Source organism: Chlorocebus sabaeus, chromosome 16, assembly GCF_047675955.1.
Source record: "Chlorocebus sabaeus isolate Y175 chromosome 16, mChlSab1.0.hap1, whole genome shotgun sequence".
In the NCBI taxonomy this organism is placed as follows: domain Eukaryota; kingdom Metazoa; phylum Chordata; class Mammalia; order Primates; family Cercopithecidae; genus Chlorocebus; species Chlorocebus sabaeus.
The window spans coordinates 66,869,869-66,895,607 of record NC_132919.1 but is presented as its reverse complement, the minus strand read 5'-3'; the positions used below and the strand labels follow the sequence as shown (position 1 = coordinate 66,895,607).

The window sequence follows — 25,739 nt, the reverse complement described above, 5'->3', positions numbered from 1 at the left end:
GCCAAGACAGCACCTTGCATAAGTAGAAACTGGATAAATGTTAACTGAATGGGATGTTTAATTTTAAGATGCTGATATTTCTTGGATTAGACTGATATCTCCACCTCCCTCAATGCCATCTGCTGGGTGCTGAATGTAGAGAGAGAATCGGAGCTCCAAGGACCAATAACTAAATGTAAATTATTATGGAAACTTTCACATGCATACAGATTCTTTTTATTTCCGAAAAGCTATTATCGCATTTATGCTTATCTCATTCTCCCAAGACCCCAGTCAAGTGCTTGAAGAAATTATTTATCTATTTATTTTATATATATTTTTTGAGACAGAGTTTTGCTCTTGTTGCCCAGGCTGGAGTACGACGGCACGATCTCGGTTCACTGCAACCTCCGCCTCCTGGGTTCCAGAGATTCTCCTGCCTCAGCCTCCCGAGTAGCTGGGACTACAGGCGTGCACCACTACGCCCGGCTAATTTTTTTGTATTTTTAGTAGAGAGGGGGTTTTACCATTTTGGCCAGGCTGGTCTCCAACTCCTGACCTCGGGTGATCCGCCCGCGTCCGCCTCCCAAAGTGCTAGGATTACAGGCGTGAGCCACCGCGCCTGGCCGATTGAAAAAATTTTTATATAAAGCTGTTCATGGAACAAGCCAAGTTCAGTTCTGCCTCAGGGCCATTGCACTTGCCATTCTCTTTGTCCAAAACGCTTTTCCTTTTGATATTTTCACCTTGTCCCTTTATTTCAATCAAGTTTCCACTAAAATGTCACCTTCTCTGTCACTCTAAAAAGTCCCCCATACATACTCTCCAACTCCCCACTTTCACTGTTTTATTGTTATTCACAAATGTTATACATTTATCACTAGCTGACTTATACCTAGTTGTTCACTGTTCATTTCCCCAACTACAGTTTAAGCAAGGGCTTGTTTTGTTCACTTAGAACAGTGCCTAGCGCAGACTAAGCCCTCAATAAGTATTTATCGAACTATGAGTGACTCTAACATGGTACAGAAAATATAGCTGATTTGCCCACAGTTACACAAAACTAGCGACTCATGGTAACAAACCTCACTGCCGCTTCCCGCTACAATGCAGGCGCTCAAAGGGAACGTCGGAGAGAACTTAGCAGAGAACGGCTGAAGGCGGCAGACGGAAAACGGAGTGAGCAAGGGGACTGGACAGTTAGAGCAACACTCCTTCCTAGGGATACGATTTTACGGACAGAGGCTAATAGAGGCAGACCCGAAATCGAGGTGTGTGCGTGCGTGCGCGCTTCGAAAGCTTTAGGGGGGGCACGCGGAGGAGAGGATCTTCCATTATTTTTTCCGCTCCAGGCCTCAATTTACCCATCCGTAAAGCGAAAGGGGCAGATAGCATATAAGGCCTCTTCCAGATCTGACGCTCTTTAATTTCCTATCCCACCTGGAGCAACCATTCCTTGCCTCTGACCCGCTTCAACTTACCTCCCGGCTGCTCAGTTAAGAGTTCCCAGGCCGCCGCCGGAGAATGCGCTTCCGCCCCACGCCAAAAATCGTCTGCGCCCGCCTCCAGGAAGGACCCCGCAGACGCCGCTGTCGCCTTTCTGCCCGGGAGGACAACGCTCCGCCTGAGGACCAGTTCCGAGGTATGCCCTCGCGGAGACAGGAACTGGCAAGGCGGAGTAGCGGGTCCCCAAGACGAGTAGCCCAAGACGTGGGCTGCTGCAAAGAGGGTGAGACCTGAGGATGAACGAATCTGATCAGGCGCCTCGGGACTACCCTGAAATGGGGTGGGGGGGGCCTTCCGGCAGATCACGTGGCCAGGCTGTTAGCGCTGTTGCTGGGCAACCACAGCTGCGGGAGTGGTCTGCGCGGGGCTGCCCTCCTGTTGACTTATCAGGGGTTGGCCAAAGAAAACAAGTGGACCAAGGCCGGGGCTGCTGGGGTGAAGGTCCGGGAGGCTGAGTAAGGGGACGGAAGGGTTAGTAAATGCCTGGGGAGGGCTGAGAACTGGACACTTGAGTTCGGTTACTGGCCAGCCCAGCCCCTTCTTGGCGTTCAGATTCCCCACGTTGGGGTAGGGTGGCTGTGGGATTGATTGGGGACCTCCTGCTTCCTTGCGCTAGGGCTGTTGGTGATGACCCCGCCACAAAATCTAACTCAACTCACTAGGAGTTTGCAGTTCAGAGAGGTCCCACAACAAGTAAATACCAGAGCCACGACTAGAACCCACGTAGAGAATCTCTCTGCAGGTGGCTCACTCCTGTAATCCCAGCACTTTGGGAGGCCGAGGCGCGCGGATCACTTGAGGTCGGGAGTTCGAGATCAGCCTGGCCAACATGATGAAACCCCGTCTCTCCTAAAAATACAAAAATTAGCCGGGCGTGATGGTGCACGCCTGTAGTCCCAGCTCCTCGGGAGGTTGAGGCACGAAAATTGCTTGAACCCCGGAGGCAGAGGTTGCAATGAGCTGAGATCATGCCACTGCACTCCAGCCTGGGCAACAGAGCAAGACCCTGTTTGAAAAAAAAATTTCTCTGTAGAAATCAGTCAGCCTCAGATATGCAGAAGCTACAGAAGTACAGTGGTAGAACTAAAGACATTGCCCAGGTACCTAGGGACCAGAGGGATTTGGGGATAGGGTCATTGAGCTCCTTCCTCTGCCCCTTCTGCTTGATTTCCTGCTCAGTCATTGCGTGTGGTTTGGGTGAAAGTCTCCTTCCTCACTAAAGACATTCAATGAAGAATGAAACTTTATCCCTGAGCTCAAAGGTACCTAACAAGAGTTCTGCTTTTGTGTGAGGTCCCCTGTTGAAACGACTTTCTGTAGAACAATCCTATGGGGGAAGAGTGAAGAAACTGAATTCTGAGTTCCAAATGCCTCCTCGACTGAAGCACCAAAATTAAAAGTATTTTTAGAGGCACAGAGCAAAATTAAGACAGAACTCCAAATTGAAAGTCAGGACTCTGTATTCTATTTTCAGGGATAAGTCTTGTGTAAGTCCTCACTGTGAAATTCAACTTGTCTGTATAAAATAGAAAACCAGATTTTTGTAACACCTCCCAGTGTGAGTGACATAATGTCCAGAGTGCTTTGGGGTCATTTGTGTTCTGGTGCATAATCCAATAACCCTCTTTCCCCTGATATTGACCGTCCACTGATGTGTATTCCCTTTGCCTTCCCGGGCACAGGCCATGGAAAGGAATGACATCATCAACTTCAAGGCTTTGGAGAAAGAGCTGCAGGCTGCACTCACTGCTGATGAGAAGTACAAACGGGAGAATGCTGCCAAGTTACGGGCAGTGGAACAGAGGGTGGCTTCCTATGAGGAGTTCAGGTTGGCTCACTGCCATTTTTCTCAGGCCCTCCTGTTATGGTGGACTATAGTAGTTAACCCTGAAAGCAAACCATTCTGGGCTTCAGTCCTGGCCCCACCCTCTACTATTTGATCTTATGCAATTTCCTTAACTTCTCTGAGTCTCAATTATTTATCTGTAAAACAGTAACTGTTATAATTAAATGAGTTCTTACACATAAGACTGAGCAAGTGTCTGATACATGTGAAGTGCTTGAAAGCAGTCAGCTATCGCTGTGGTTATTGTTATTATTATGGCCCTATTGGTCTGTAACAGGTTCATCCTATACCATGCAAAGTCTAGCTGCCTCACGCCCACAGACACAGCATTAAGTCCATTGCTTAGTTTCTGTCCTTTGCCCACAGGGGTATTGTCCTTGCATCACATCTGAAGCCACTGGAGCGGAAGGATAAGATGGGAGGAAAGAGAACTGTGCCCTGGAACTGTCACACTATTCAGGGAAGGACCTTCCAGGATGTGGCCACTGAAATCTCCCCGGTAGGTGAGGGCCTGCCTCTTTAGTCCAGCAGGATTCTCTGCCCTAAAGCTTCAATCCTGTTTTTTCATTTTGTTTTGTTTTGTTTTGTTTTGTTTTAACCACACATAGTCTTTATTTGTCATGTTAAACCTACAGATAGGTTTCTGCCTCCAATCCCAGAAAGAAAAACAAACAGCAGATGGCGAAGCTGAGTTGAACTGGGCAGAACGAGTCAGAAAGTTGGGCTAGGAAGCTCCACTTCCCTTAGACCTTTGACTTTCATTCTCAGATCAGATTTGGGTTGCTCTGCCTCTGGGTTGTATGGTGTCTAGTGTAATGATCCTGTGGCAGTGTTGAGAGAGAGACCCCGACATTCAGATCCTTGAGTTCCTTTCTCTCTTCCTGAGGTTTCCAATCAACCCATCCACACGACTTACAGTTAACCCCAACTTACTCTTGAAGGCCAGAGCTATGTCTCCATTCTTGAATAGGAAAATTCCAGTATAAATGAGAATCTCAAATCATGGCGTGGATTCCTTGGGGGCCCTCCCTGTCTCATCCCCAGCTTCCTCATCTGAAAATGAGGCCCCCAAGGACCACAGCCTTCCCAGTGCTCAGAGAGTAGTAAGATGAAGACAGTAAGATGAAGACCGACAGGTTCTCCTCACTGTCACTGTCGCAGAGCAGCTGGAAGAGCTCCTGACTCCCTTTCCTTCCTTTGTGATTCAGGAGAAAACCCCCCTCCAGCCCGAGACCTCTGCTGACTTCTACCGTAATTGGCGACGACACTTGCTAAGTGGGCCAGAGCGCTACCAGACTCTACTGCAGCTTGGGGGTCCAAAGCTGGGCCGCCTCTTCCAGACAGATGTGGGGTTTGGACTTCTCGGGGAGCTGCTGGTGGCACTGGCTGATCACGTGGGGCCGGCTGACCGGGCAGGGGTGCTGGGGATCCTACGCAGCCTGGCGAGCACTGGGCGCTTCACACTGAACCTGAGCCTGCTGAGCCAGGCAGAGAGAGAGAGCTGCAAGGGCTTGTTTCAGAAGCTGCAAGCCATGGGCGTCCCCAGATCCACGAAGGAAGGGCTCAGCTGGGAGGAGCAGGGTCTGGAGGAGCAGTCTGGTGGGCTCCAGGAGGAGGAGAGGCTCCTGCAGGAGCTGCTGGAGCTGTACCAGGTTGACTGATGCGACAAGCTACTCTCAGAGGTCCTGGTGGTCACTGGAGGCAGTTTTTTGGTTGTTGTCTTGGGGGTTCTGCAGGACCATAATAAGAAATCCACACTTAGTTCCCTTCTCAACTTGGAATTTTCAGAGCAAAAATAGGAATCAAATCTTCCCCACTTCTCCAGTCCCTCAGTGTCTCGCTATTTTGAACTGTGTGTATCCACGGGACAGTCAAGAACTCAGGAAATTGAAAGCAGTTTTTTCTCCACCCTTAGAGTCTGCCAAGCCTCTAGCCCACTGGTCTTGAGAGATGAGTGTTTGCCCAACCAAATGCTGGCTATACCAGTTACAGCCTCCACTCAGAAAAAGAAAAAAGCAAAATCTTTATGGTAAACAAACACTGATCTCCACAGCTCTTAACAAGAATGTTTATAGCCCCAAACCAATGAATGGACAAGTAATCAACAAATGATCAAATGCTACCTCATTTGAGGTGTTGAATTTTCCCCTAGAGACTCAGTTCTTGTGCAGGTTGGGCCTGGGAAAGTCCCAAGCCATCAGCTCAGGTCCAGCCAGCCTCCTGAATGGCCAGATATGCAGGAGAGTGGGTTTCCTCCATTTCCCGGATTGGTGAAAAGGAAGACTTTTCCACCAGGCTGGCAGGGCAGGGCCTGGAGCACTGAGGCAGAGATTTCCCTGCCTGAGCACCTTGGCCCCTTCTCATTCCGGTTTCCTTTGACCCATTCTTGGGTGAGTGCCAGTGTTCTAGAAAGGGGAGTGAAGGCCAGGTTCTAGAATGGCTTTCCCCCAAGATCGGGTCTGGAATGTTAGAAGGGCACCTTGTACATCCACTGGGCATAAATTGCCTTGCATTTGGCAACTTCCTCTGCAGGTTGTTGCTGCGTTTCCTAGCTGCCTAATCCTTTCCTCATTCAGAGGCCTCAGCTCATCAGTGCTTTCTGGGAGCCCCATGAGCCTTTAATGCGTTGGTTTTGCCCTGCCCCTCTGACCCCTCACTCCTTCAGGCATGCACCTGGCCCTCACCACTGTGCTCCTGTGGGCATGGGGGGGTCTCCAGGCCTTTGAAATTGTAGAGAAGGAAAACATTTTTCAGAAGACCCCCTGCCCTGCTTTCCTGATGTTTGAAAATGCAGCCTACCTGGCCGACATGAGCTTTGAGCTTCCCTGTCACTGCAAACCCGAAGAGGTGCCAGCTGTAGTCTGGTTCTACCAAAAGCACCTAGGTAGCAGCCACACCAAAGTGCTGACGGACTTCGATGGGCGGGTGCTGACGGAGGCAGCCCAGGTACGTGTGGGCAGCGACATGCTGGCCCGCTTCAGCATCCGCATGTTCAGCCTGTTGGTTTTCAGGGCTCAGCCTGAGGACTCAGGCCTGTACTTCTGCGGCACCCGCAAGGGGGACTACTTTTACGCCTACGATGTGGACATCCAGAACAGTGAGGGAATGGTGGCCACTTTCCAGGACGAGGGCCAGGAGCCCTTTGCAGATGAATACTATGGGCACCTCCATGTCTTCACCACCTTCTGGGAATGGACCCCCTGTGACCGCTGCGGGGTGCGTGGGGAGCAGTGGCGCATCGGCCTCTGCTACCTGCAGAGCCCAGACCTCTCCCCACGCTACCTCAAGGCAGTGCCCGATATGGTGTCCTGTGGCTCAAGGGCTGTGCCAAGGAAGCTGCAGACCAAGGCCAGGGACCACACCCCTGAGCTGCTGGTTCGGAGCTGCATAGTACCCTGTGAGAAGACGAAGACCGTCCGGGAGGGTGTGCTGGCCATCGTTAACTATGTGTCCAAAGTGGGCAGCCGGCCCTGGGTGCCCCAGGTGCCCATTCAGTTCCACCAGCAGAGACTGGGCCATGGACTCATCATCTCCTGTCCCGGGGCCCGGCCAGAGCATGCCGTGGCCTGGGACAAAGACCGCCAGCACCTCTACCGCACACAGTACCTGAAGGGTGTCAACAGGTCCATGAGGGTGTTCATTGACCACGGCAACCAGCTCCACATCCGCTTCACCCAGCTGGATGACCGGGGCATCTACTATTGCTGGAGGCAGGGTGTGCGAGTTGCTGGCTTCCGGCTGGGTGTGACATCTCGTGGGCGCTACCCAGCCTCATTGTCGGATCCCGAGACTCGCTCGGCTGTGGAGCTCACCCTGATAGGCTACCTGTTCATCACGGCAGTCTTCGTCACCATTCACCTCTGTCGTTGCTGCTGTTACTTATTTCAGTGTTGTCCCAACTTCTCCCCTTAGGTTCTCTCTTTCCCCAGCTCTGAAGACCAGTTGTCCTTCAATGTGTTTGTTAAATGATACCAGATGTCTCTGGGTGGGTACCCTGGGGTGGGACGTGTGGTAGGAACATGTGGGCAAATCTGTTAGTTATAGCCTGCTCCCCATTTTCATGGGCAGGTCTGGGGCCTGATCTGAGAAGTGGAGGGGCTTGAGGCTGGTGGGAGATTGGGGACTGAGGTTAGGATGGAAGTAGTTAGGGTACATGTGTTTCCTGACTTCACACTTAGGTCAGAGAAGGAAGGAGTGAACTCAGATTTATCCAGTGGTAAACACTGAGCAGTGTTGAATCGTGTTTGAGCTGCTTTACTTTCTTGCCTCTGAGGATTGTACTGGTTGAGTTGCAGGCAGCAGGGAAAGGAAGGAGGAAGAGAGTGGAGGGAGCTGGTGTATGTCCTCTTTGGCTGCGGGTGGGATTTGGTGAGGGCATGGGCTCCAGAGATGATCAGTAATAGGAAGTGAGTTGGTCTTGTCAAAGGCTACATCTTGGCCCCAGTCCCACCCTCTCATAAACAGATCTGAGTCCACTCTGGGGAAGGGCGCAGCATGTGTCTTTATTTTTCCTCAGCGACTAAAGGCAGCAGCAGTGCCCTGGAGATTAGCAGCAGCAGCAGCAGGTGGCAGGAAGGAGTGGAGGGAAAGGACACCAAGTCTTGGGGAGGGGGAAGGACCCTTCTTCAGCCTTAGAGGGGAGAGGAGAACCCTGAAGTGGGCCCTCCCAGTCCCATTTCTGGGCACAGATCCCACCAGTCTGCTTACCAGTCTGCCCAGTTAAAAAGCAGAGTGGGTGCACTGGGGTGGACATGTCAGCCCTGAGCACCCGGCCTCCAGGCTGCAGGAATATGAGCCAGTGTCTTCATTTTGCTCGTGCTTGTTTTACAAATTGTAAAATATGGCGCTACCTAAAATACTGGGTACATTTTGTGTGTGAGTAAGAAGGGACTGCAAGAGGCCCTCGGCTTAGGGAAAAGCAGCCGCTCACTATGGAGTGGAGAGGGTCAGACGTGTGGCAGTGGCTTACTGGGGTCAAGAAGCAGCAGTCCCAGGGGCTCAGAGGCTGGGGTGGCCTGGGATGACACAGCAAGGAAGAGGCCTTTAGAACTGGAACAAAGTCATGCCCTGCCCCCATGGATACATCCCCTTTCTCTCCTTTTTCAGCATCTTCAAGAGGATAAGTCACTTCCTTAATTCCCACAACCCAGAGGCCAAGTGCAACTGGTCACCCACAACCCCTGCTTGGATGCCTAGCGCCATCCCAATTGCCTCCTCCACCATCTCTACCAGCATCCCTTTCAGTCTGCACGGGGCAGTCCTCCTGGGCTTGACCTCTCTGTACCCACCACTGGGGACCAGGCAGCCCCCCTGTATCCCTCCCAGCACCCCATCCCTCTCCACGTACACGACAGATCCCCCAAGTGCTGAGAATCAAGCTCCCACCTGCCCACAGCACACCCACAGACAGGGTCCCTGGATAGCAGCTCAGGTGGACTGAGACACTTGCATCATCGCTCAGGAGGTCCCTCTGGGATCTGGGCAGGTGACTGCCCCATGTGGCAGGACGTCCCCACCCATCTTAGACTGATCAGGGTCAGTCTAGAAGAGCAACCCTCTGAGCTGGGCATGGTGGCTCGAGCCTGTAATCCCAGCTACACAGGAGGCTGAGGTGGGAAGACTGCTTGAGCCCAGGAGTTCAAGGTCAGCCTGGGCAGCATAGGAGACCTCGCCTCATAAAAACCAAAAAACAAAACAAGCCTCTGGCCAAAGATACCTTGTCTGTGGCGCCTTCCCTTTCCTGTCTGAGTCTCAGTTTTCCTCCAGCAGCCTGAGGAAACTCAAAGGCACAGTTCCCAGATACCCTGAGAGAACCTCCAGCTCTGGCAACAGTTTCCATAACAACAGGTATCAGGGATGTGGAGGGCGATGTAGTAGGTTCCCCCCCCACCCTCCTCCCCTTCTCTCCTTCCTCCTCATTCTAACCCAAGCTGCTGGCTATGCCCCTCCAGACTGCCCCTGAGGGTGAGTTTCTTGTTAGTTGGAGTTGCTGGGTGCTGGGTGGGTGCCGTCTGGCAGGCCTAATAGTGACGGAGCCTAGGGCAGCAAGCTGGCCTAGGGATAGAGGAGGGAGGGGAGCAGCTGGGGTGGTGGGGAGCTCAGGTCTGGGGAAATGCACCAGCAGAGGTGGAGCAACTATCCTGCTTCTGCTCGGGCTCCTCATGAGATGGGGCAGAGGCCACCAGGTGGGTCCTGCCTCACATCACATCCTTGTGCTCCTGCTTGGACTCCTTAATGACCTGCAGGGGACAGGGAACATGCACAGTGCAACAGTTAGGAGTTCACGCAGACCCCAGGTCCACCACCATGAAGCTGTGTAACCTTGGGCAAGTCCCCCGCTTCCCAGGTCTTTCTTTTCTTGACAGTAACCACAGCTGCCTTGCGTGGTGGTCAGAGCGGGTGGTGAGATAACACTGGGAAAGCATTTAGCATCGTGCCTGGCACGTGGTAAGCTGCTGCAGTAAGATGAGCTCCCACTGTGGTTGAAGTGGCCTGGGGGATACGCCAAATCCCCTCTTCCCATTCCCCTGGTAGTTTCCTTTTACTAAGCTGGAAATGGAAAGCCGTCCCCATCTCCAGCTGCCTCCGCTAGAGTTGGAAGTGAAAGCTGCTAACTTTAATTCTCTTTTTATCCCTGGCAAGCCAGGCCCCCGAGTTTGAGGGTGAGAAAGAGACAGCGTGTGTTGGGACCCAATCTAGTGGCTTTGGTGCCAAGGCTCCCCTTAGAACAGCCTATGGAGGGACTGAGGAAACGGAATTACATTCAGGTTCCTTGCTCTCCTCCAGAATTCCTTGGGGGGCTCCTGGGAGTTACTGGGGACCTTCTATGTGCTAGTCCCAGGCTTTCCTCCATGGCCTGGCCTTTAGAATCCCTGGGGCCAGCCAGAGCCTGACTGGGCCTGAATCCCTCCATACCTCTCCATCCCGCATCTCCACAGTCTTCACCACGATGTTCCTCTTGAGGTGGCCTTCTGACACAGACTTGGTGTCCAGGCTGGTTTCTGCAGATGTGAGGAGAGGAGGCCTCTCATGGACTTTCAGGGCGTGGGTCATCCTCTCCCACGCCCGGCTTCCCCATCGCACCCCCCCAATCATGAGTATGAGAACCTATGCAACTGGGCAGAGAGAGCCTAGGCTCTTCCAAACGGGCTGGAGAGCCCCCAAATCCCAATAGTGCTGCTGCCCAAGTCCTGGCTGCTCTGTCCAGTTAGAGTCCTGGCTGCTCTGTCTTCTGGCCTGGCTTCATTTCAGCCCCTCTGCAAGCCCTGGCCTGTCACCTGGGTTTCTGAAAATCCAGCATGGCATCGAGGAAGGACATACAGGCTTTGAAATCAGGAGACCAGGCGGGGCGTGGTGGCTCACGCCTGTAATGCCAGCACTTTGGGAGGCCAAGATGGATGGATCACCTGAGGCCAGGAGTCCGAGACCACCCTGACCAACATGGTGAAACCTCTACTAAAAATACAAAAAATAGGCCAGGCATGGTAGCTCACACCTGTAATCCCAGCACTTTGGGAAACCTAGGCAGGTGGATCGCCTGAGATCAGGAGTTCGAGACCAGCCTGACCAATATGGTGAAACCCTGTCTCTACTAAAAATACAAAAATTAGCCGGGTATAGTGACGGGTGCCTGTAGTTCCAGCTACTCAGGAGGCTGACACAGGAGAATCACTTGAACCTGGGAGGGGGAGGTTGCAGTGAGCTGAGATCACACCACTGCACTCCAGTCTGAGCAACAGAGTAAGACTCTGTTTCAAAAAAAAAAAGAAGAAGAAAAGAAAAAAGAAAGAAAGAGAGAAAAATTAGCCAGGTGTGGTGGCTCACACCTGTAATCCCCACTACTCAGGAGATTGAGGCCCAAGAATTGCTTGAACCTGGGAGGTGGAGGTTGCAGTGAGCCAAGATTGCACCACTGTACTCCAGCCTGGGTGACAGAGGGATGCTCTGTGGAAGGAAGGAAGGGGAGGGGAGGGGAGGGAAGGAATCAGGAGACCAGAGCTCAAGAAGTCCCAACTTGGCCGGGCGCGGTGGCTCAAGCCTGTAATCCCAGCACTTTGGGAAGCCGAGATGGGTGGATCACGAGGTCAGGAGATCGAGACCATCCTGGCTAACACAGTGAAACCCCGTCTCTACTAAAAAATACAAAAAAAAAAAACTAGCCAGGCGAGGTGGCAGGCGCCTATAGTCCCAGCTACTCGGGAGGCTGAGGCAGGAGAATGGCGTAAACCCGGGAATCAGAGCTTGCAGTGAGCTGAGATCCGGCCACTGCACTCTAGCCTGGGCGACAGAGTGAGACTCCATCTCAAAAAAAAAAAAAAAAAAAAAAAAAAAAAAAAAAAAAAAAAAAAGAAGTCCCAACTTAGCCACCAACCAGCCACATGACTCTGGGCAAGTTAATTGACCTCTCCAAGCCTCAGGTTCCTCATCTGTAAAGTAAGGATGATGGGGCCTACTTCTGTAGGTGGGAGAGAGGAGACAATTAACTAAAATAAAGGCTGTTAAACATATGGCACATATTAGTGCTCAATACACATAGGTCCCTTTCCTGTCCCCTTTCCTCTTTCCTACTTCTCTCTGCCACTTATCTGTACCTTAGTGACCTGCGACTATCTGGGATTTGGCAGTATTACCTCTACTAGTCAACCTGGTTAACCTTTCCGATGCTGAATTAAGCCCTGGGACATGCATATCTAATGGTCCTAAATATTCTAGCCCAGAAGAAGAGGAGTTTTGTTCTTTAGCTAAGAATCATTTGAGGGCCACATGCAAGTAAAAAGTAATTTAGCTCTTCCCCCTGCCTCAGAGGGAAAAATATAACATGTCACATTCACTAATATTTGACATTAAGAGCAGGGAACATAAAACTGTATTCACTGCAAGAGCAGCGGTCCTGAGGGAAAAATCCTCTGGACTGAGTCAGCACTGAGCTGAGCCATGGAGCCTCAGGGATGAAAGAATAAAGCAGAGAACCTGGCCCTCAGGCACAGCGAGACCCAAGGGGCCCTCCCAGTGACGGGAAGAGGTGAGACAGAGGCTGCTGCTTGCTCAGAGGCCCCGGAGCAGCTCAGCTGCGCACCCAAGGACTCGCCACCTTTACCACTAACCAGCTCTGCCGGTTTAATATAAATTACTCTGTACCACGTCCTGGCCTGGGCACTGCGGTTCCTGGGAAAATGATGCAGTCCAGGCCCTTTAGGGGAACCCTGGGAGGAGGGAGCTCAGTAGGATTAGGAGGATGAGGTGCGTCAGGCTCACTCCCTGTCAAGCTGGGCAAAGCGCGTGTCTGAGAGGCAGCTAACCGCGAGCTGGCGGTGCTCCATTTACAATCTGGTGAGCCTGTATTGGTATAACTCGTATTGTGAGGCTTTTGAGATGTCTTGTGACCTTGTGACTTTCCCCGTCTTTGGTGCTTTTGCCCCCTGTAGTGACAAGCAGTTAAAAAAACAAAAACAGAAAACACTCAGAAGGGCAGTGCTTGCTCAGGGATCTGCAGACAGGGCAGATGTCGAGATCTCACCCAGTTCTGTTTGGAATGGGGTGCGGGGAGGGGAACAGGGACCCAGGGCCTAGCAGGACAGGGGCAGCGGCAAGCCTCGCCTAGAAGTACCCTGGGATGATAGGCTCTGGCTAGGAGCGCTGCGGTATCACGAAGGCCCCCAGGGAGAGCGTGGATCCCTTTGCCCTGGTCCTCAGTCCCAGTCCGGAGCAACCTACAGGCCCTGGAGGAGGGGGCAGGACTCCAGTGCCCTTCCCACGAGACCCTGCTCTACTGACCTCGGATCTGCAGGTTGGAGAAGGTCTGCACAGGAATGGTGATCCTGAAAGAAAGCAGAGGGAAAGGGCTGCCCAGGCTGCCTGGGACACCCCTACGCTGGGTCTTGGTCCAGGGCCATCATGACAAGTTAAACACCCTTTTCCTTGCCAGGAAAGTCTAACTCCATCTCCTAGCTTTCCCCAGCAGCCAACATGATATCTGGAATTCCAAGTATGCAAGGGGCTTGAGTGTTATCTGGGAGGGGCGCACATCTATCTGAAGGAAGATGGAAGAGGGAGGAGAAAGTGGTGAAAAACGTTCCAAGGAGGCAGAAGAGATGGGTGAGGTGCGGAGTCCAATCTTGGCTGGGAGGGTGGGAAGTAAGCCTCTTAGTTTGGAGGGTGACCCAAGTCCTTGGCCTTGAGGCCTATTCAATATTGGTTGAATCCATCCATCCATTAATTCATCAAACATCTAGTGACTGCCTGCTGTGTGTGAGGCAGGCACTGTGCTGGGCATTGAGGTAGGAAGGGATCTGGACACAAGGCTGAAAAAGACTCAGTCCCTGAAGGGGGCAAGGGGAGCTCTACTGAGAGGCCACAGGGAGAGGTCCCCAGGGCTATGATCAGGGCTCACCGGTTCTCCTCGCCCTCCAGCAGCTTCCTGTAGGTGGCGATCTCGATGTCCAGGGCCAGCTTGACGTTGAGCAGCTCCTGGTACTCCTGCAAGTGGCGGGCCATCTCGTCCTTGAGGCTCTGCCCCTCTTCCTCCAGCCGCGCCAGCGCCTCTTGGTAACTGGCCGCCTCCCGCGCGTGGCGCTCCTCCTGCTCGCGCATCTGCCTCTCCAGGGACTCGTTCTGTGGGATGGAGCAGGCCAGTCCCGCGGAGCCCCGACCCGACTTGGCGAGGCTTCCAGGCCCCGCCCCCGGCCCCAGGCCCCTCCTCTAGCCCGGGGGTAACGTTCGGGCCCCGCCCTCGACCCAGGTCCTCGCCCCGGTCCTTCTCCCCTGGCATCTCCTGGGGTGGCCGTCCCCGCTGCGCCTGTCCCCGTCCTGCCTTGGCCGCGCTCACCGTGCCTCGCAGAGACTCCAGGTCGCAGGTCAAGGACTGCAACTGGCGCCGGTAGTCGTTGGCCTCGTGCTTGGCCTGGCGGAGCAGCTCCGCATTTCGGGCAGCAGCGTCTGTCAGGTCTGCAAACTAGATGGGGAGATGGGCCATAGACTGAGGGCGGCCTGGGGCCGCGGGGCTGCGGGTGGGGGACACATATAGGGGACTGTGTGGGCCCATGGGCAGGCACAGGCTCTGGAAAATCAGGGAGGTGACCAGCACCCCAGTCAACCCCAGGACGTTGGCCCTGGCTGGGACTTTTCCCAACAACTGTGACCCATGGATGCGGGCAAGGTAGCAGCTGCCAGACCTCAGCACTTAGCACAACACCTGGTCAGCAAGCAAATGAATGAATAGTGCCACAAAATCCAGAACCTTCCACACTGACAGCTGTATCTGTGGGACTAAACGCTGTCATCTGCCACAGTGGACAGTGGGTTTCAGCGAGCGAAGCCCTGGGTGGTTTTTTTTGAGACGGAGTCTCGCTCTTGTAGTCCAGGTTGGAGTGCAGTGGCACAATTTCGGGTCACTGTAACCTCTGTCTCCCACATTCAAGGAATTCTTCTGCCCCAGCCTCCCAAGTAGCTGGGATCACACAGTTGCGTGCCTCCACGCCCGGCTAATTTTGTATTTTTAGTAGAGACAGGGTTTCGCCATATCAGCCAGGCTAGTCTTGAACTGCTGACCTCAGGTGATCCGCCTGCCTCGGCCTCCCAAAGTGCTGGGATTACAGGTGTGAGCCAACGTGCCTGGCCTCACCCTGGGTTCTAATAGCCCTTTCTCCCCCGCCTGCAGGGAGGTCCTCCCAGCCCCATTGGGCCTTCACCCTGCTCAGACGCCAGTGGCTTCTACTACTCACACTCCTTAGCTAGGTGCACTGGCTAGGCCAGCATCTTCGGGCTCTGCCTTTCTGTGCTTTTCTGACTCCAGGCTCTGTCCTCCACCAGAAATGGCCCTCCCTTCTTCTCTTCCTGTCCACAGCCTGCCTGTCCTGCCTAGCCCAAATGCCCCACCTACAGCGTCTTACCTGGCTCCCACACTACATATAAGCTCTGAGCTGTGGTGTTCTCTACAGGCACTATGTTTGGGTGCATGTCAACATCACACCTTCCAGCTCAGACACCTCTCTGTGTCCTGGGGGGGGGTGGTGCCTGGCATACGGTAGAGGCTCAGTAACCCAAAACAGACTGGCAGAGGCATGGAATGCAGGCTCCCAAGTGAGATGGGCTAGAGTTGGAAATCCAACTCTACCACTTAGGAGCTGTGTGACTTTGAGCAAATTAGTTAACCTCTCTGGACTTCAGCTCTCTCATCTGTCAAAGAACAGCACCTACTTCATAGTGGGGTAATGCATGAAAAGCACAGAGCTTAGCACAGAACAGTATCAGCTACTACTAATAATAGCAATAGTAGCAGTAATAATAACGGGCACTTTTGAAAGCAGTAGTGCCTGTGTGGCCCTGGGCAAGTCATCTCACTTCTCTGGTGAAGGTCAGTCACCTGGAGAGGATATTCTCCCAGCTTCTTCCACCCTCCTTCCCCCATTCTCTTGTATGGAGCAAGAAGGGCTGCCTGGAGGAGGCAGGCTGGCCCACAGGCAGGGCTACCTTGGAACGGTACCACTCCTCAGCTTCATGCATGTTGCTGGACGCCATTGCCTCATACTGCGTGCGGATCTCTTTCAGGGCTGCAGTGAGGTCTGGCTTGGCCACGTCCAGCTCCACATGGACCTGCTGTCGGGCCAGCTGCTCCTGGAGTTCCCGAACCTCCTGGCCAGGGTGAGAGAAGGGGTACCAGGCCTCAGGGTACAGGCCACAGCTGCAGTTCCTCACAGCATCGTGTCCCCTTCTTCCTGCCCTTCGGCCAGGGGTTAGAATGTTCTCTCATCTCTTCCTGTCTCCCTTACTGCCTTTCTCTCTGTCTTTCATTTCCTGTCTCTACCTGCCAATCTCTGTTTCTCTCCTCTCTCTGAGTGTCTCTCTCAGAGACTGCAAGGGGCTTGAGTGTTATCTGGGAGGGGCGCATGTCTATCTGAAGGCAGATGGGAGACGGAGGGCAAAGTGGTGACAAAAGTTCCAAGGAGACAGAAGAGATGGGGGAGGTGAGGAGTCCAATCTTGACTGGGAGGATGGGGAGTAAGCCTGTTAAGCCTTGGACACAGGACAGCCTCTCTGTCTCTGTCTCTCCCTCTCTCAGTTGCAGTCTCTGTGTTGAGCTTTTCTTCCTCTGCCCTGGCCTCACCTCCTCATGGATCTTCCTCAAGAACCGGATCTCCTCCTCCAGTGACTCAATCTTCCTCTCCAGATCCAGACGGGCCAGGGTGGCTTCATCTGCTTCCTGGAGTGGCAGGAGGGGTGAGGAGTAGAGGGCCACTTGGGCCCCAGGCTCCTCCTCCCCATTGCTCAGCCTTGCCTTACCCCTCCTTCTGGGTCAGTGGGGAGCAGCACATTGCTCTGGAGGGCTGAGCTTGGGGGCTGTGTTTGGGTGAGTGGCCATGAACCCTTTCCTCCCTCCCCTGCCCCTCCCCTCCACCTCCCTGACCTGTCTATAGGCAGCCAGGTTGTTCTCGGCTTCCAGCCTCAGGTTGGTTTCATCCTGGAGCCTGGAGTGGGGGGACACATTCCTGGGTCCAGGCTCTTCTGAGGACACTTGGCTACCTGCCTCAATCTCCCTGGAGGCAACTGTCACAGAGACCACCCCCACCCAGGACCAGTAGAGCAGCAGGAGGAGTAAGGGTTGGGGGGCCTTAGACAGAGGTCTTGTCTAGAGGATGAGCAGATGTGGGCTTTTGCCTTAACTCATTACTAAGGTGCCTTATCAGGGTTGGTGCACCTGCTTCTCCTCACACAGGCGCATCCACCAGCGTACACACACTGCTGCACACACACACACACACACACATCCTCCTGCACTTGAAGGCACACACGCATGTCCTGTCAGCTCAGCGAAGCGCCATGCCCCTGGGGATTCCTCTGATCCCAGGTAACCACCTTTTGAAATGAATTTTATTATGAGCTCCGCTTCACAGCTGTGCAAGTCAAAGTGACTTGACGGGGGTCACACGCTGGTGGCAGGCAGTCACCTGTGCTCTGCACCCAGGCTTGCCTGCTCTTTCCCTCACTTCCTTTACCCCAGAATCCAATCTCCCTCATGGACACCAACCTTCTCTGCTTCCAACTCCTCCTTTATATGGACCCAGGCTCACAATAGGTGAGCTCGCTGCCCACAGTCACAAAGCCCAGCCATGAATGAAAGCAAGGGCCCAGCTGCTGGGGGCCCAGCCGCTCCTGCACTGCTTTCCCCAGTGGGGAGGTGCTGAGGGGACCCTGGCTCCCTGGCAGAAGGCATGTGGGAATCAGATCCCTGGGGTCCTGGGCCTGTTTCTGGTCCCTGCCATCATGTTGGGGTGCAAGGATAGTGCCCCATTAAGAGGTAGGGAGACCCAGGGAGCAGGGAGGCTCAGCCCTTGCCTGAGACTTCTCGGGCACTCTCTCGGGGGTTCAGCCCCCTCTGCTCACAAGGCCCCCTTTCCCCATCCCCTCCTCACTTCTGCTTCACGGTGCCCAGGTCCTGTGCCAGATTGTCCCTCTCGACCTCCAGCCGGGCACTGTTGGCGGTGAGTTGATCGAGCCGCAGTCGCAGCTCTCGCAGCTCAGCCTGGTAGACGTCGGCCAGCTTGGTGGGCTCCTTGGCCCGCAGCTGGTTCAGCTCAGCAGCCAGCGCCTTGTTTTGCTGTTCCAGGAAGCGAACCTTCTCGATGTAGCTGGCAAAGCGGTCATTGAGCTCCATCATCTCTGCCCGCTCACTGGCCCGGGTCTCCTTGAAGCCAGCATTGAGTGCTCCGGCCAGGGAGAAGTCCACCCGGGTCGGGAGTGGAGGGGGCATTCGAGCCAGGGAGAGGCGGGTGCCAGGACCCAGACGGCGGCCAGGAGCCAGGCCCCCCACCATCATCTCCCCCGAAGAGACGTAGGAGCGGCGAGCAGCGGAGGTGATGCGTCTCCTCTCCATCCTACCCTGGCTCTGCTCGCTCCTGGGATGCAAGGGCTTTATGAAGGAGTGGGCTGGACTGGCGATGCCTGGCTGCCCCTGGCAACGCCCCCTGGCATAGCCTGAGGGGGTGGGGTTGGGCCGCAGCCCAGCTATGGGGAGAGCTCCCCTCACCCCATTGAGGTAACTGTGCCCAGAGGCAGAGCTTCCTGGGCACGCCAGCTCCTGCATGAGGCAGGTGGTGCCTGGAGCCAGACCATGGGTCTGGGGCCTTGACCACTGAAGCAAGAGGACCCTCTCTCTAGGAAGGTGGGTCAAGAAGGGGTTGGTTGGACCATGATGAATACTTACAATCATTATGCATCAATTAAAAAGGAAGAAAAGGGCTGGGTGGGGTGGCTCACACTTGTAATCCAAGCACTTTGGGAGGCTGAGGCTGGAGGATTGCTTGAGCCCAGTAGGTTGAGGCTGCAGTGAGCTGTGTTTGTGCCACTCCAGCCTGGGCAACAGAGACAGACCCTGTCTCAAGAGGAAAAAAAAAAAAAAAAGGAAGGAAGGGCTGTACCAGATGACCTCTGACCTGTTTTCCAACTTTTTGATTTTATAACCCAGGCCTTCTCTCACTCAGCTGTAAGTACCTGCAAGGTGCTGGGAATTTGGCAAAGAACGAACCTGTTCAGCATCCTCAAGGGGTGCCTATATCATCATTTCCTCCTAGGCCCCATTCCCAGGACTCCTGGAGTCCTCCCCTCGAACACAGATGTCCCATATTCCTGCTCTCTGCCCATTCATTCCCTGGAGTTCTGGGGCTGGGGGCTGGGATTGGACACCAGCCCTTTGTCTAAGCATCAATCATGGCCTGTATGTGGCAGTGGAGGTCCTTATAGGGCAAGAGGGGGCTGGCACTCTCTTGCCCTATCAGGACTTTAGCCCCTGGGTCTGTCCCTCCGGGTCACTCTTTCCTTGCCTGGCCTCCCTGTGCCTCTCTCCCAGAGCCCAGGCCTTGACAGCTCCACAAAGCAGTTACGCATGAGCTGGCTGTGCTGGCTTGAGTCTTTATCCCTCCGTCTCCCACTGGAGATTTATTTCCTCGAGTTCCCACACATCAGCCTGGGGAGATGGGAAGGACCTCTGGGGATGGATAGGTTTGGAAACGCAGGAGCCACTGGGCCCAACTGGGAGCCTGAGACCTGGGCCCTGTTGTCCCTGGAGACTTCAGGTCCATCTACGCCCTCCACTCTGGTCCCACAGGGTCAGAACCCTGCCCAGTCCCCTCACCCATTTGTGTACTTGGACTTCTGGGAAGCAGACAGCCCTCCTCTTCCCGCCTGCCACCCACTGTCCACGCCTGGGCCTCCCCTGATCCCCTTTCCCGGGCACTTGCTGAATAGAGCCTTGTTCTCCACCGCCAGTGGTGCCACACAGCAAGGGCAGCCCCTAGGGGGCTGTGCTGCTTTTATCCCAAGATGCCAGGCTGTCAGGCTGGGGTGCAATGCAAGCCCCCTGCTCAATGGGCTTCTCGGAAGGCATTTGAGGGGGACTGGGGTGCGGCGGGAAGCAGGCAGTGTGCCCACCCCTGACCATTGTGTCTGTGCCAAGGTGAGTCATTCACTGGGCATGAAGAGGAGGCCCTGGGGGGCAGCCAGCCCAGTGCTGCCAGGTCTGCTTGCAGACAAGGCCTGGCTGTCTGCCTCCTCCCCAGCTCACAGAGCCAGCTCAGGCTCCCAAGCCTGTGAGAGCAATGCCCCCTACTCCATACCAGGATATTACCAGGATATGTTCTTTTTTTTTTTTTTTTTTTTTTTGTCTTTTGAGACAGGGTCTCACTGTCACCCTGGCTGGAGTGCAGTGATACAACCATGACTCACTGCAGCCTCAACCTCCCAGCCTCAAGCAATCCTGGTATGCATCACCATACCTGGCTAATTTTTAAACTTTTTTTGTAGAGATAGAGTCTTGCCATGTCACCCAGGCTGGTTTAGAACTTTTGGGCTTAAGCGATCCTCCCACATCAGCCTCCCAAAGTGCTGGGATTACAGTTGTGCCCCACTGTGCCCAGCCCAGGGTATGCTCTTCATTTGGGCATGTGATGGACAGACTGCCTGCTGAGGTTCCCCTCTGTGAGTCCCAGCATAGAGAAGGAGGTGAGAGCCCCTTAGGCTCTAGTCACGTCTGACTCTGGGCCTGAGCAGCGACGTAGGGAGGGAAGTCTTGAAGAGGGGACGAGCGCCCAATGACCTTTGATCCTGCTATGAATTGGGGACCTGGGGAAGGACAGGAGGCTTTAAAGGAAGAGCAAGTCTGGGCGTAGTGGCTCATGTGTGTGATCCTAGCACTTTGGGAGGCCGAGGTGGGCGGATCGCTTGAGTCCAGGAGTTCGAGACCAGCCTGGGCAATGTGGTGAACCAAAAAATTAGCCAGGTATGGTGGTGCATTCCTGTGGTCCCAGCTATTCGGGAGGCTGAGGTGGGAGGATCACTTGAGCCCAGGAAGTGGAGACTGCAGTGAGCCAAGGTCGCATCACTGCACTCCGGCCTGGGTGACAGAGTGAGACTCTGTCTCAATAAATAAAAAAATAAAATAAACAGTAAAGGAAGACTGGGGATGAGCTCTTGTCTCAACTCTCATCTTTGTGGCTAGGAGTGGCCCGCCTTTCCAGGCTGCCCAGCAAGTCACAGCGTGTGGTCTTCCCTTTTGGTTCAAGGGAAGTCTAGTTAAAATGAGGGCAGGCCGGGTGCGGTGGCTCAAGCCTGTAATCCCAGCACTTTGGGAGGCCGAGACGGGTGGATCACGAGGTCAGGAGATCGAGACCATCCTGGCTAACAGGGTGAAACCCCGTCTCTACTAAAAAATACAAAAAACACTAGCCGGGCGAGGCGGCAGGCGCCTGTAGTCCCAGCTACTCGGGAGGCTGAGGCAGGAGAATGGCGTGGACCCGGGAGGCGGAGTTTGCAGTGAGCTGAGATCCGGCCACTGCACTCCAGCCTGGGCTACAAGAGCGAGACTCCGTCTCAAAAAAAATAAAAATAAAAATAAAATAAAATAAAATAAAATAAAATAAAATGAGGGCAAAGCTGTCCTGGAGAGAAAAGATGTGATGAGCAGGAGGTTCTTGTCATTGAAGCTCAGTAAACTGTCCCTATGTATGGGAAACACAAAGTTGTTTCAGCATCAGCAGTTGGAGTCCCCCAGCCTTTGCCATCAGCCACCTCCGTGGGCCCCTGTCACAGGCCCAGGTGCATCCTCCACCCCCTCTCAACCCTCAGACCTTTCCTCACACTCAACCCTTAACTATCTTGTTTTTCTTTTTTGAGACAGGGTCTTGCTCGTTGCCCAGGCTAGAGTGCAGTGGTGCTATCACAGCTCACTGCAGCCTCAACCTCCCTGGCTGAAGCGATCCACCCACCTCAGCCCCCGAAGTAGCTGGGACCACAGAGGTACACCACCATGCCCAGCTCATTTTTGTGTTTTTGTAGAGACAAGGTTTCGCCATGTTGCCCAGGCTGGTCTCGAACTGTTGGGCTCAAGCGACCCTCCAACCTCTTCTTCCCAAAGTCCTGGGATTACAGGCATGACTTGTACAACCGGTACATATAGATCATGCCTGGCCAACCCTTAACTATCTAAAGATGTCTGCACAGAGAACCAAAGATACAGACAGATTTGGTCATGGTTGTTTTCCAAACTTTCATTATCTTTTTAATTAAATATTCACTGTAGAAAAGTCAGAAACTATAGATAAACAATACAAAAAAATGTAATTAGCCATAATTTTGCCACCTGGAGGTAAACACTACCAGATTTTTTCCACACATATAAAATCATGTTTTTCAAAATGGGCTCATGCTGTACAAATTATTTTGTAATTTGCTTTTCTCACTCAACAATATGTTGTGAACATCTTTTCATATCAATAAATATTTGTCTGCATCATCATTTAACAGCTGCATGATTTTCCACTATATGCATTCATGTACCAAGCCCTAATGGTGGACAGTATGACAGTATGTTCTCTCCCTCTCTCTCTCTTTTTTTTTTTTTTTTAGAGACAGGGTCTCACTCTGCCACCCAGAACCAGATTGCAGTGGTGCCATCATAGCCCACTGCAGCCTCAGACTTCTGAGCTCGAGCAATCCTCCTGCCGCAGCCTCCCAGGTAGCTGGGACTTGTACAGGCACATGACCCTGCGCCCAAATAATTTTTTTTTAAAGAGACCAAGTCTTGTTATGTTGCCCAGGCTGGTGTTGAACTCCTGGCCTCAAGTGATCCTCCGGCCTCAACCTCCCAAAGTGCTAGGATTACAGGTGTGAGCCGCTGTGCCTGTCCTCTCTCTGTTCTAAACTACACTCTGATTTGCATCTGCTGCAGGCAGATACAGCAGACAGAGAAGGGTAGGCCCTCAGCCCTTCCAGCCTCCACCCAGCCCCCTCCATCCTCCTAGCCTGGCTCAGACCCCATTCTCTGGGGTGCCTCCTTTCCTGCTTCCCAAAATGGAAGGCCCCAACTTCTTCTTTTTTTTTTTTTGGTTTTTTTTTTTTGAGACAGAGTCTCGCTCTGGAGTGCAGTGGCACGATCTCGGCTCACTGCAAGCTCCGCCTCCCAGGTTCACGCCATTCTCCTGCCTCAGCCTCCCAAGTAGCTGGGACTACAGGTCCCCCCGCCACCACGCCCAGCTAATTTTTTTGTATTTTTAGTAGAGACGGGGTTTCACCGTGTTAGCCAGGATGGTCTCAATCTCCTGACCTCGTGATCTGCCCGCCTCGGCCTCCCAAAGTGCTGGGATTACAGGCATGAGCCACCGCGCCCGGCCTGGAAGGCCCCAACTTCTAAAGCCTCAGGCCAAACCCTAGACTGGCGCCTAGACTGCACAACAGGATAGTACCAGCCATGGAGAGAGATGCCTAGATGCCCTTTCAAGGAGCCTACAGCCAAGCTGTTCCTGCTTCAAGCCGAGGTGGGGACAAGATGACCTCCCCGTGCCCTTCCCTTGCATCAGAATCTGCTAGATGACCTTCTGCTTACAGGGTAAAGCCCAGATGCCTCCTGGGACAGACCAACCCCGTATGTGGCATCAACCCACACCCAAGGTGCCTGGTGTTTGCAAATAGGCCAGCCTCTAATTCAAACGGCAGTTTTACCACGTGACTGCTGCCCACTGGTTCTGCTTGGTCCCTTGGCCCTGGCCCAGTACCTGGCACGGCGTGGTGGTCAGCAAGTTGGGTGAAGAGAACACAGTGTCTCTGGCTGAGCCTTGGTGACCAGCAAGTCTGTTCATCCATGACCCGTTCCTGTGGAAGGGAACTGAGCCTAGTGGCCACTAGATGGCGTTGCTCAGCTGGTCAGGTGTGAGCGGCCACAGCCACCGCAGTTTAGAGGCAGGGAGAAAGCCTGTCTGGTAGCTGCAGGTGGAGTTTTCTAAAACCCAGATTTGTTTCACCCAGAGGCATCACCCCCTTTGTTCTCTAGACTTGACTCTGACTGCCATAGCACTGTCCTCAAGGAGAGGGAGCAAAGCCTTGGCCACTCAATAGCTATGCAGTCTTTGATGACTTCAAGAACCTTGCCTGAGTCTTCATTTCTATGTCTGTAAAATGGGGATTCAGCCATGACTGCTCCCCAGGTAGTTGTAAGAATAAAATCAGTGAAAGCTGGACACAGCAGGTGCTTGACAAATTAGAGCTTCCATTTCATAACACCTCCCAGGGGCTTTACCTATCGACATGTTAGGGGATCTGCGATGGGGTTGGCGGAGGGGCGGGAGCTGGGGCCTCTGAAGGGGCTCCTGTGTCCTGTTAACTCCTTTGGGAGTAAGTGGACATCCCTCCCCCAAGAGCAGTTACTTGGCAGTGTGGATGGGACAGAGGGCAGCAGCTGGTGAGGCACGGGGGAGAGCCAGCACTGTCTACCCCCAGGCCACGAGCTGGTGGTGGCTTCATCTCCACAAGCAAGTTCTCTCTGCCGGCTCAGAGTAGAGACTGCTTTCCCACCTGCTTTCTTGGCTCTCTGACTCCCCCAGTGGGTGCTGTTTTCCCCACCCTCACCCCTCCCCATCCCTAGACTTGAGCCCCACAACTCCATCCAGTTTGAAAAGCTCTCTGTGTCACTCTCTCTCGGGTGTGGGTCTCATTTGCATCTCAGCCTGGAGCTTTACAAGGAGAGGGCCCATGCCTTTCCCCCAACAGATGGGGACTTCCTGATGCTAGGACCTATGTCTTCCCAGCAAACTGGGGTCTCTCTAAGGACAGTGTTTCTCCCAATCCCAGGCTAAAGCGCCCACAGGACAGGAGTCATCCTCTTCCCTTGGATAGGTGCTCCCGGGTTAGAACCCATGGCTCATTGTCAGATGGGAGCTCCTTGAGGGCAGGAGCTCCCATTCTGTTGGAGAGGGGGCTGCCTCAGGGTAGGGCCCATTCCTTACCCGCATCCTCAGCGTGTGCCCTGCCAGGCTCTGCTGTCTAGAACCGACTCCTGTGGCTGCAGAATGGTTCCTGACCGAACCCTGGGTCCCTTCCCCTTGCCCTTCCCTGGCCTTCTCAGCATTGGCTCACTCACCTTCACAGACCCCAGGCTGCTGCGCTGGGGTTGATAAGCTCAGGCCCATTCTTCTTTGCTTTTCCCCACCCAGCCAGGGCCTGCTCCAGCCTGCCCCCCGACCTCCCAGCTTGTAACCCTGAGAGCAGCTTTTTAATTGCTTTCCCTGATCTGCTCTGTTCCCCACTCTCCTCAACCTCCCTGATTGGCTCCCTCTGGAGGGTGAAAGGCGGGGACCAGATGTGGCCCTGGTGGGAGGAGCGGCTGGCGAGTGGCCAACCCAGCAGTCCTCCAAATGGACAGGATGAGCTGGAGAACGGAGAACGGAAGCAGGAGGGCTGCATGTGAGCTGGGGGAAGCCCTCAGGGTGAGCTGGAAAACACAGCCACCATCTCTGGTGGGGCCCCTGTGGTGATTCCCCTGCCCCACATTCTTTTTTTTTTTGAGGCGGAGTCTCACTCTGTCACCCAGGCTGGAGTGCAGTGGCACGATCTCTCGGCTCACTGCAGCTTCTGCCTCTCAGGTTCAAGTGATTCTCCTGCCTTAGCCTCCCAAGTAGCTGGGATTACACCATACCCGGGTAAATTTTTGTATTTTTAGTGGAGACGGGGTTTCACCATGTTGGCTAGGCTGGTCTTGAGCTCCTGACCTCAAGTGATCCTCCCACCTCGGCCTCCCAAAGTGCTGGGATTACAGGTATGAACCACCATGCCGGCCCCCACATTCTTTATCTCAAGCCCTCCTGGATCCTTCTTCACAAAGAACCATGGAAGAAGGGAAGATGACCATGAACCAAATTCTGCCTGGGAGCTGGGATGCTCCAGACATGACCAAGAGCCAAGGGGACATTCCTAGGGGAATCTGGGGATCTGGGAGGCAGCACTCCTGAGTTAGTACCTCAAAGAGGCTCCCCAGGTGGTGATGAAGTCCCCTTTGTGGGTCAAGCTGATAGCCATGTGTAAGGGGGACACAGAGAGAAAACCCAACCCCTTCTCCTTGGCAGATACCAACACTGATTGAGATTTTGGC

The 25,739-nt window shown here is 53.9% G+C and overlaps 4 protein-coding genes across 13 annotated transcripts in view; 2 read left to right on the top strand and 2 right to left on the bottom strand.

The window, feature by feature from the left end:
• EFTUD2 (elongation factor Tu GTP binding domain containing 2) overlaps positions 1–1,576 on the bottom strand; it is a 45,754-nt gene extending 44,178 nt beyond the window's left edge. For 2 of the 4 annotated variants that reach the window (XM_073005223.1, XM_073005225.1), the window contains exons 1-2: positions 1,461–1,572; positions 507–601 (exon numbers count right to left, since the gene is read on the bottom strand). The gene's annotated coding sequence lies outside the window, so the exon portion shown is untranslated. Of the gene's footprint in view, positions 1–506; positions 602–1,460 lie in introns of all 4 variants that reach the window. The other 2 variants (XM_008012381.3, XM_073005222.1) reach the window with 2 other exon arrangements.
• DNAAF19 (dynein axonemal assembly factor 19) lies at positions 1,564–5,147 on the top strand. Of its 6 annotated transcripts, none has more exons than XM_008012389.3 (4): positions 1,564–1,621; positions 3,168–3,313; positions 3,698–3,830; positions 4,540–5,147. In XM_008012389.3, the coding sequence occupies exons 2-4, from the start codon at positions 3,171–3,173 to the stop codon at positions 4,990–4,992; spliced, it is 729 nt and encodes a 242-aa protein (XP_008010580.1). In that variant the 5' UTR covers positions 1,564–1,621; positions 3,168–3,170; the 3' UTR covers positions 4,993–5,147. The 6 variants fall into 6 exon arrangements, with proteins under 6 accessions (XP_008010580.1, XP_008010582.1, XP_008010579.1 ...); XM_008012391.3 differs by having other exon boundaries at positions 1,593–1,708; XM_008012388.3 differs by lacking the exon at positions 1,564–1,621 and adding an exon at positions 1,761–1,940.
• Positions 5,148–5,265: 118 nt separating this feature from the next.
• On the top strand, positions 5,266–7,937 carry FAM187A (family with sequence similarity 187 member A). The gene has a single exon (XM_008012376.3). The coding sequence runs from the start codon at positions 5,999–6,001 to the stop codon at positions 7,241–7,243; it is 1,245 nt and encodes a 414-aa protein (XP_008010567.2). The 5' UTR covers positions 5,266–5,998; the 3' UTR covers positions 7,244–7,937.
• Positions 7,815–18,693, bottom strand: GFAP (glial fibrillary acidic protein). Of its 2 annotated transcripts, XM_008012374.3 has the most exons (10): positions 18,531–18,693; positions 17,740–18,222; positions 16,734–16,794; positions 16,434–16,529; positions 15,800–15,961; positions 14,157–14,282; positions 13,722–13,942; positions 13,106–13,149; positions 10,247–10,332; positions 7,815–9,570 (listed from the first exon to the last, which is right to left on the bottom strand). In XM_008012374.3, the coding sequence occupies exons 2-10, from the start codon at positions 18,198–18,200 to the stop codon at positions 9,529–9,531; spliced, it is 1,299 nt and encodes a 432-aa protein (XP_008010565.2). In that variant the 5' UTR covers positions 18,201–18,222; positions 18,531–18,693; the 3' UTR covers positions 7,815–9,528. The 2 variants fall into 2 exon arrangements, with proteins under 2 accessions (XP_008010565.2, XP_072861327.1); XM_073005226.1 differs by lacking the exons at positions 7,815–9,570; positions 10,247–10,332; positions 18,531–18,693 and adding an exon at positions 11,714–12,750 and having other exon boundaries at positions 17,740–18,300.
• Between the last annotated feature and the right edge of the window lie 7,046 nt (positions 18,694–25,739).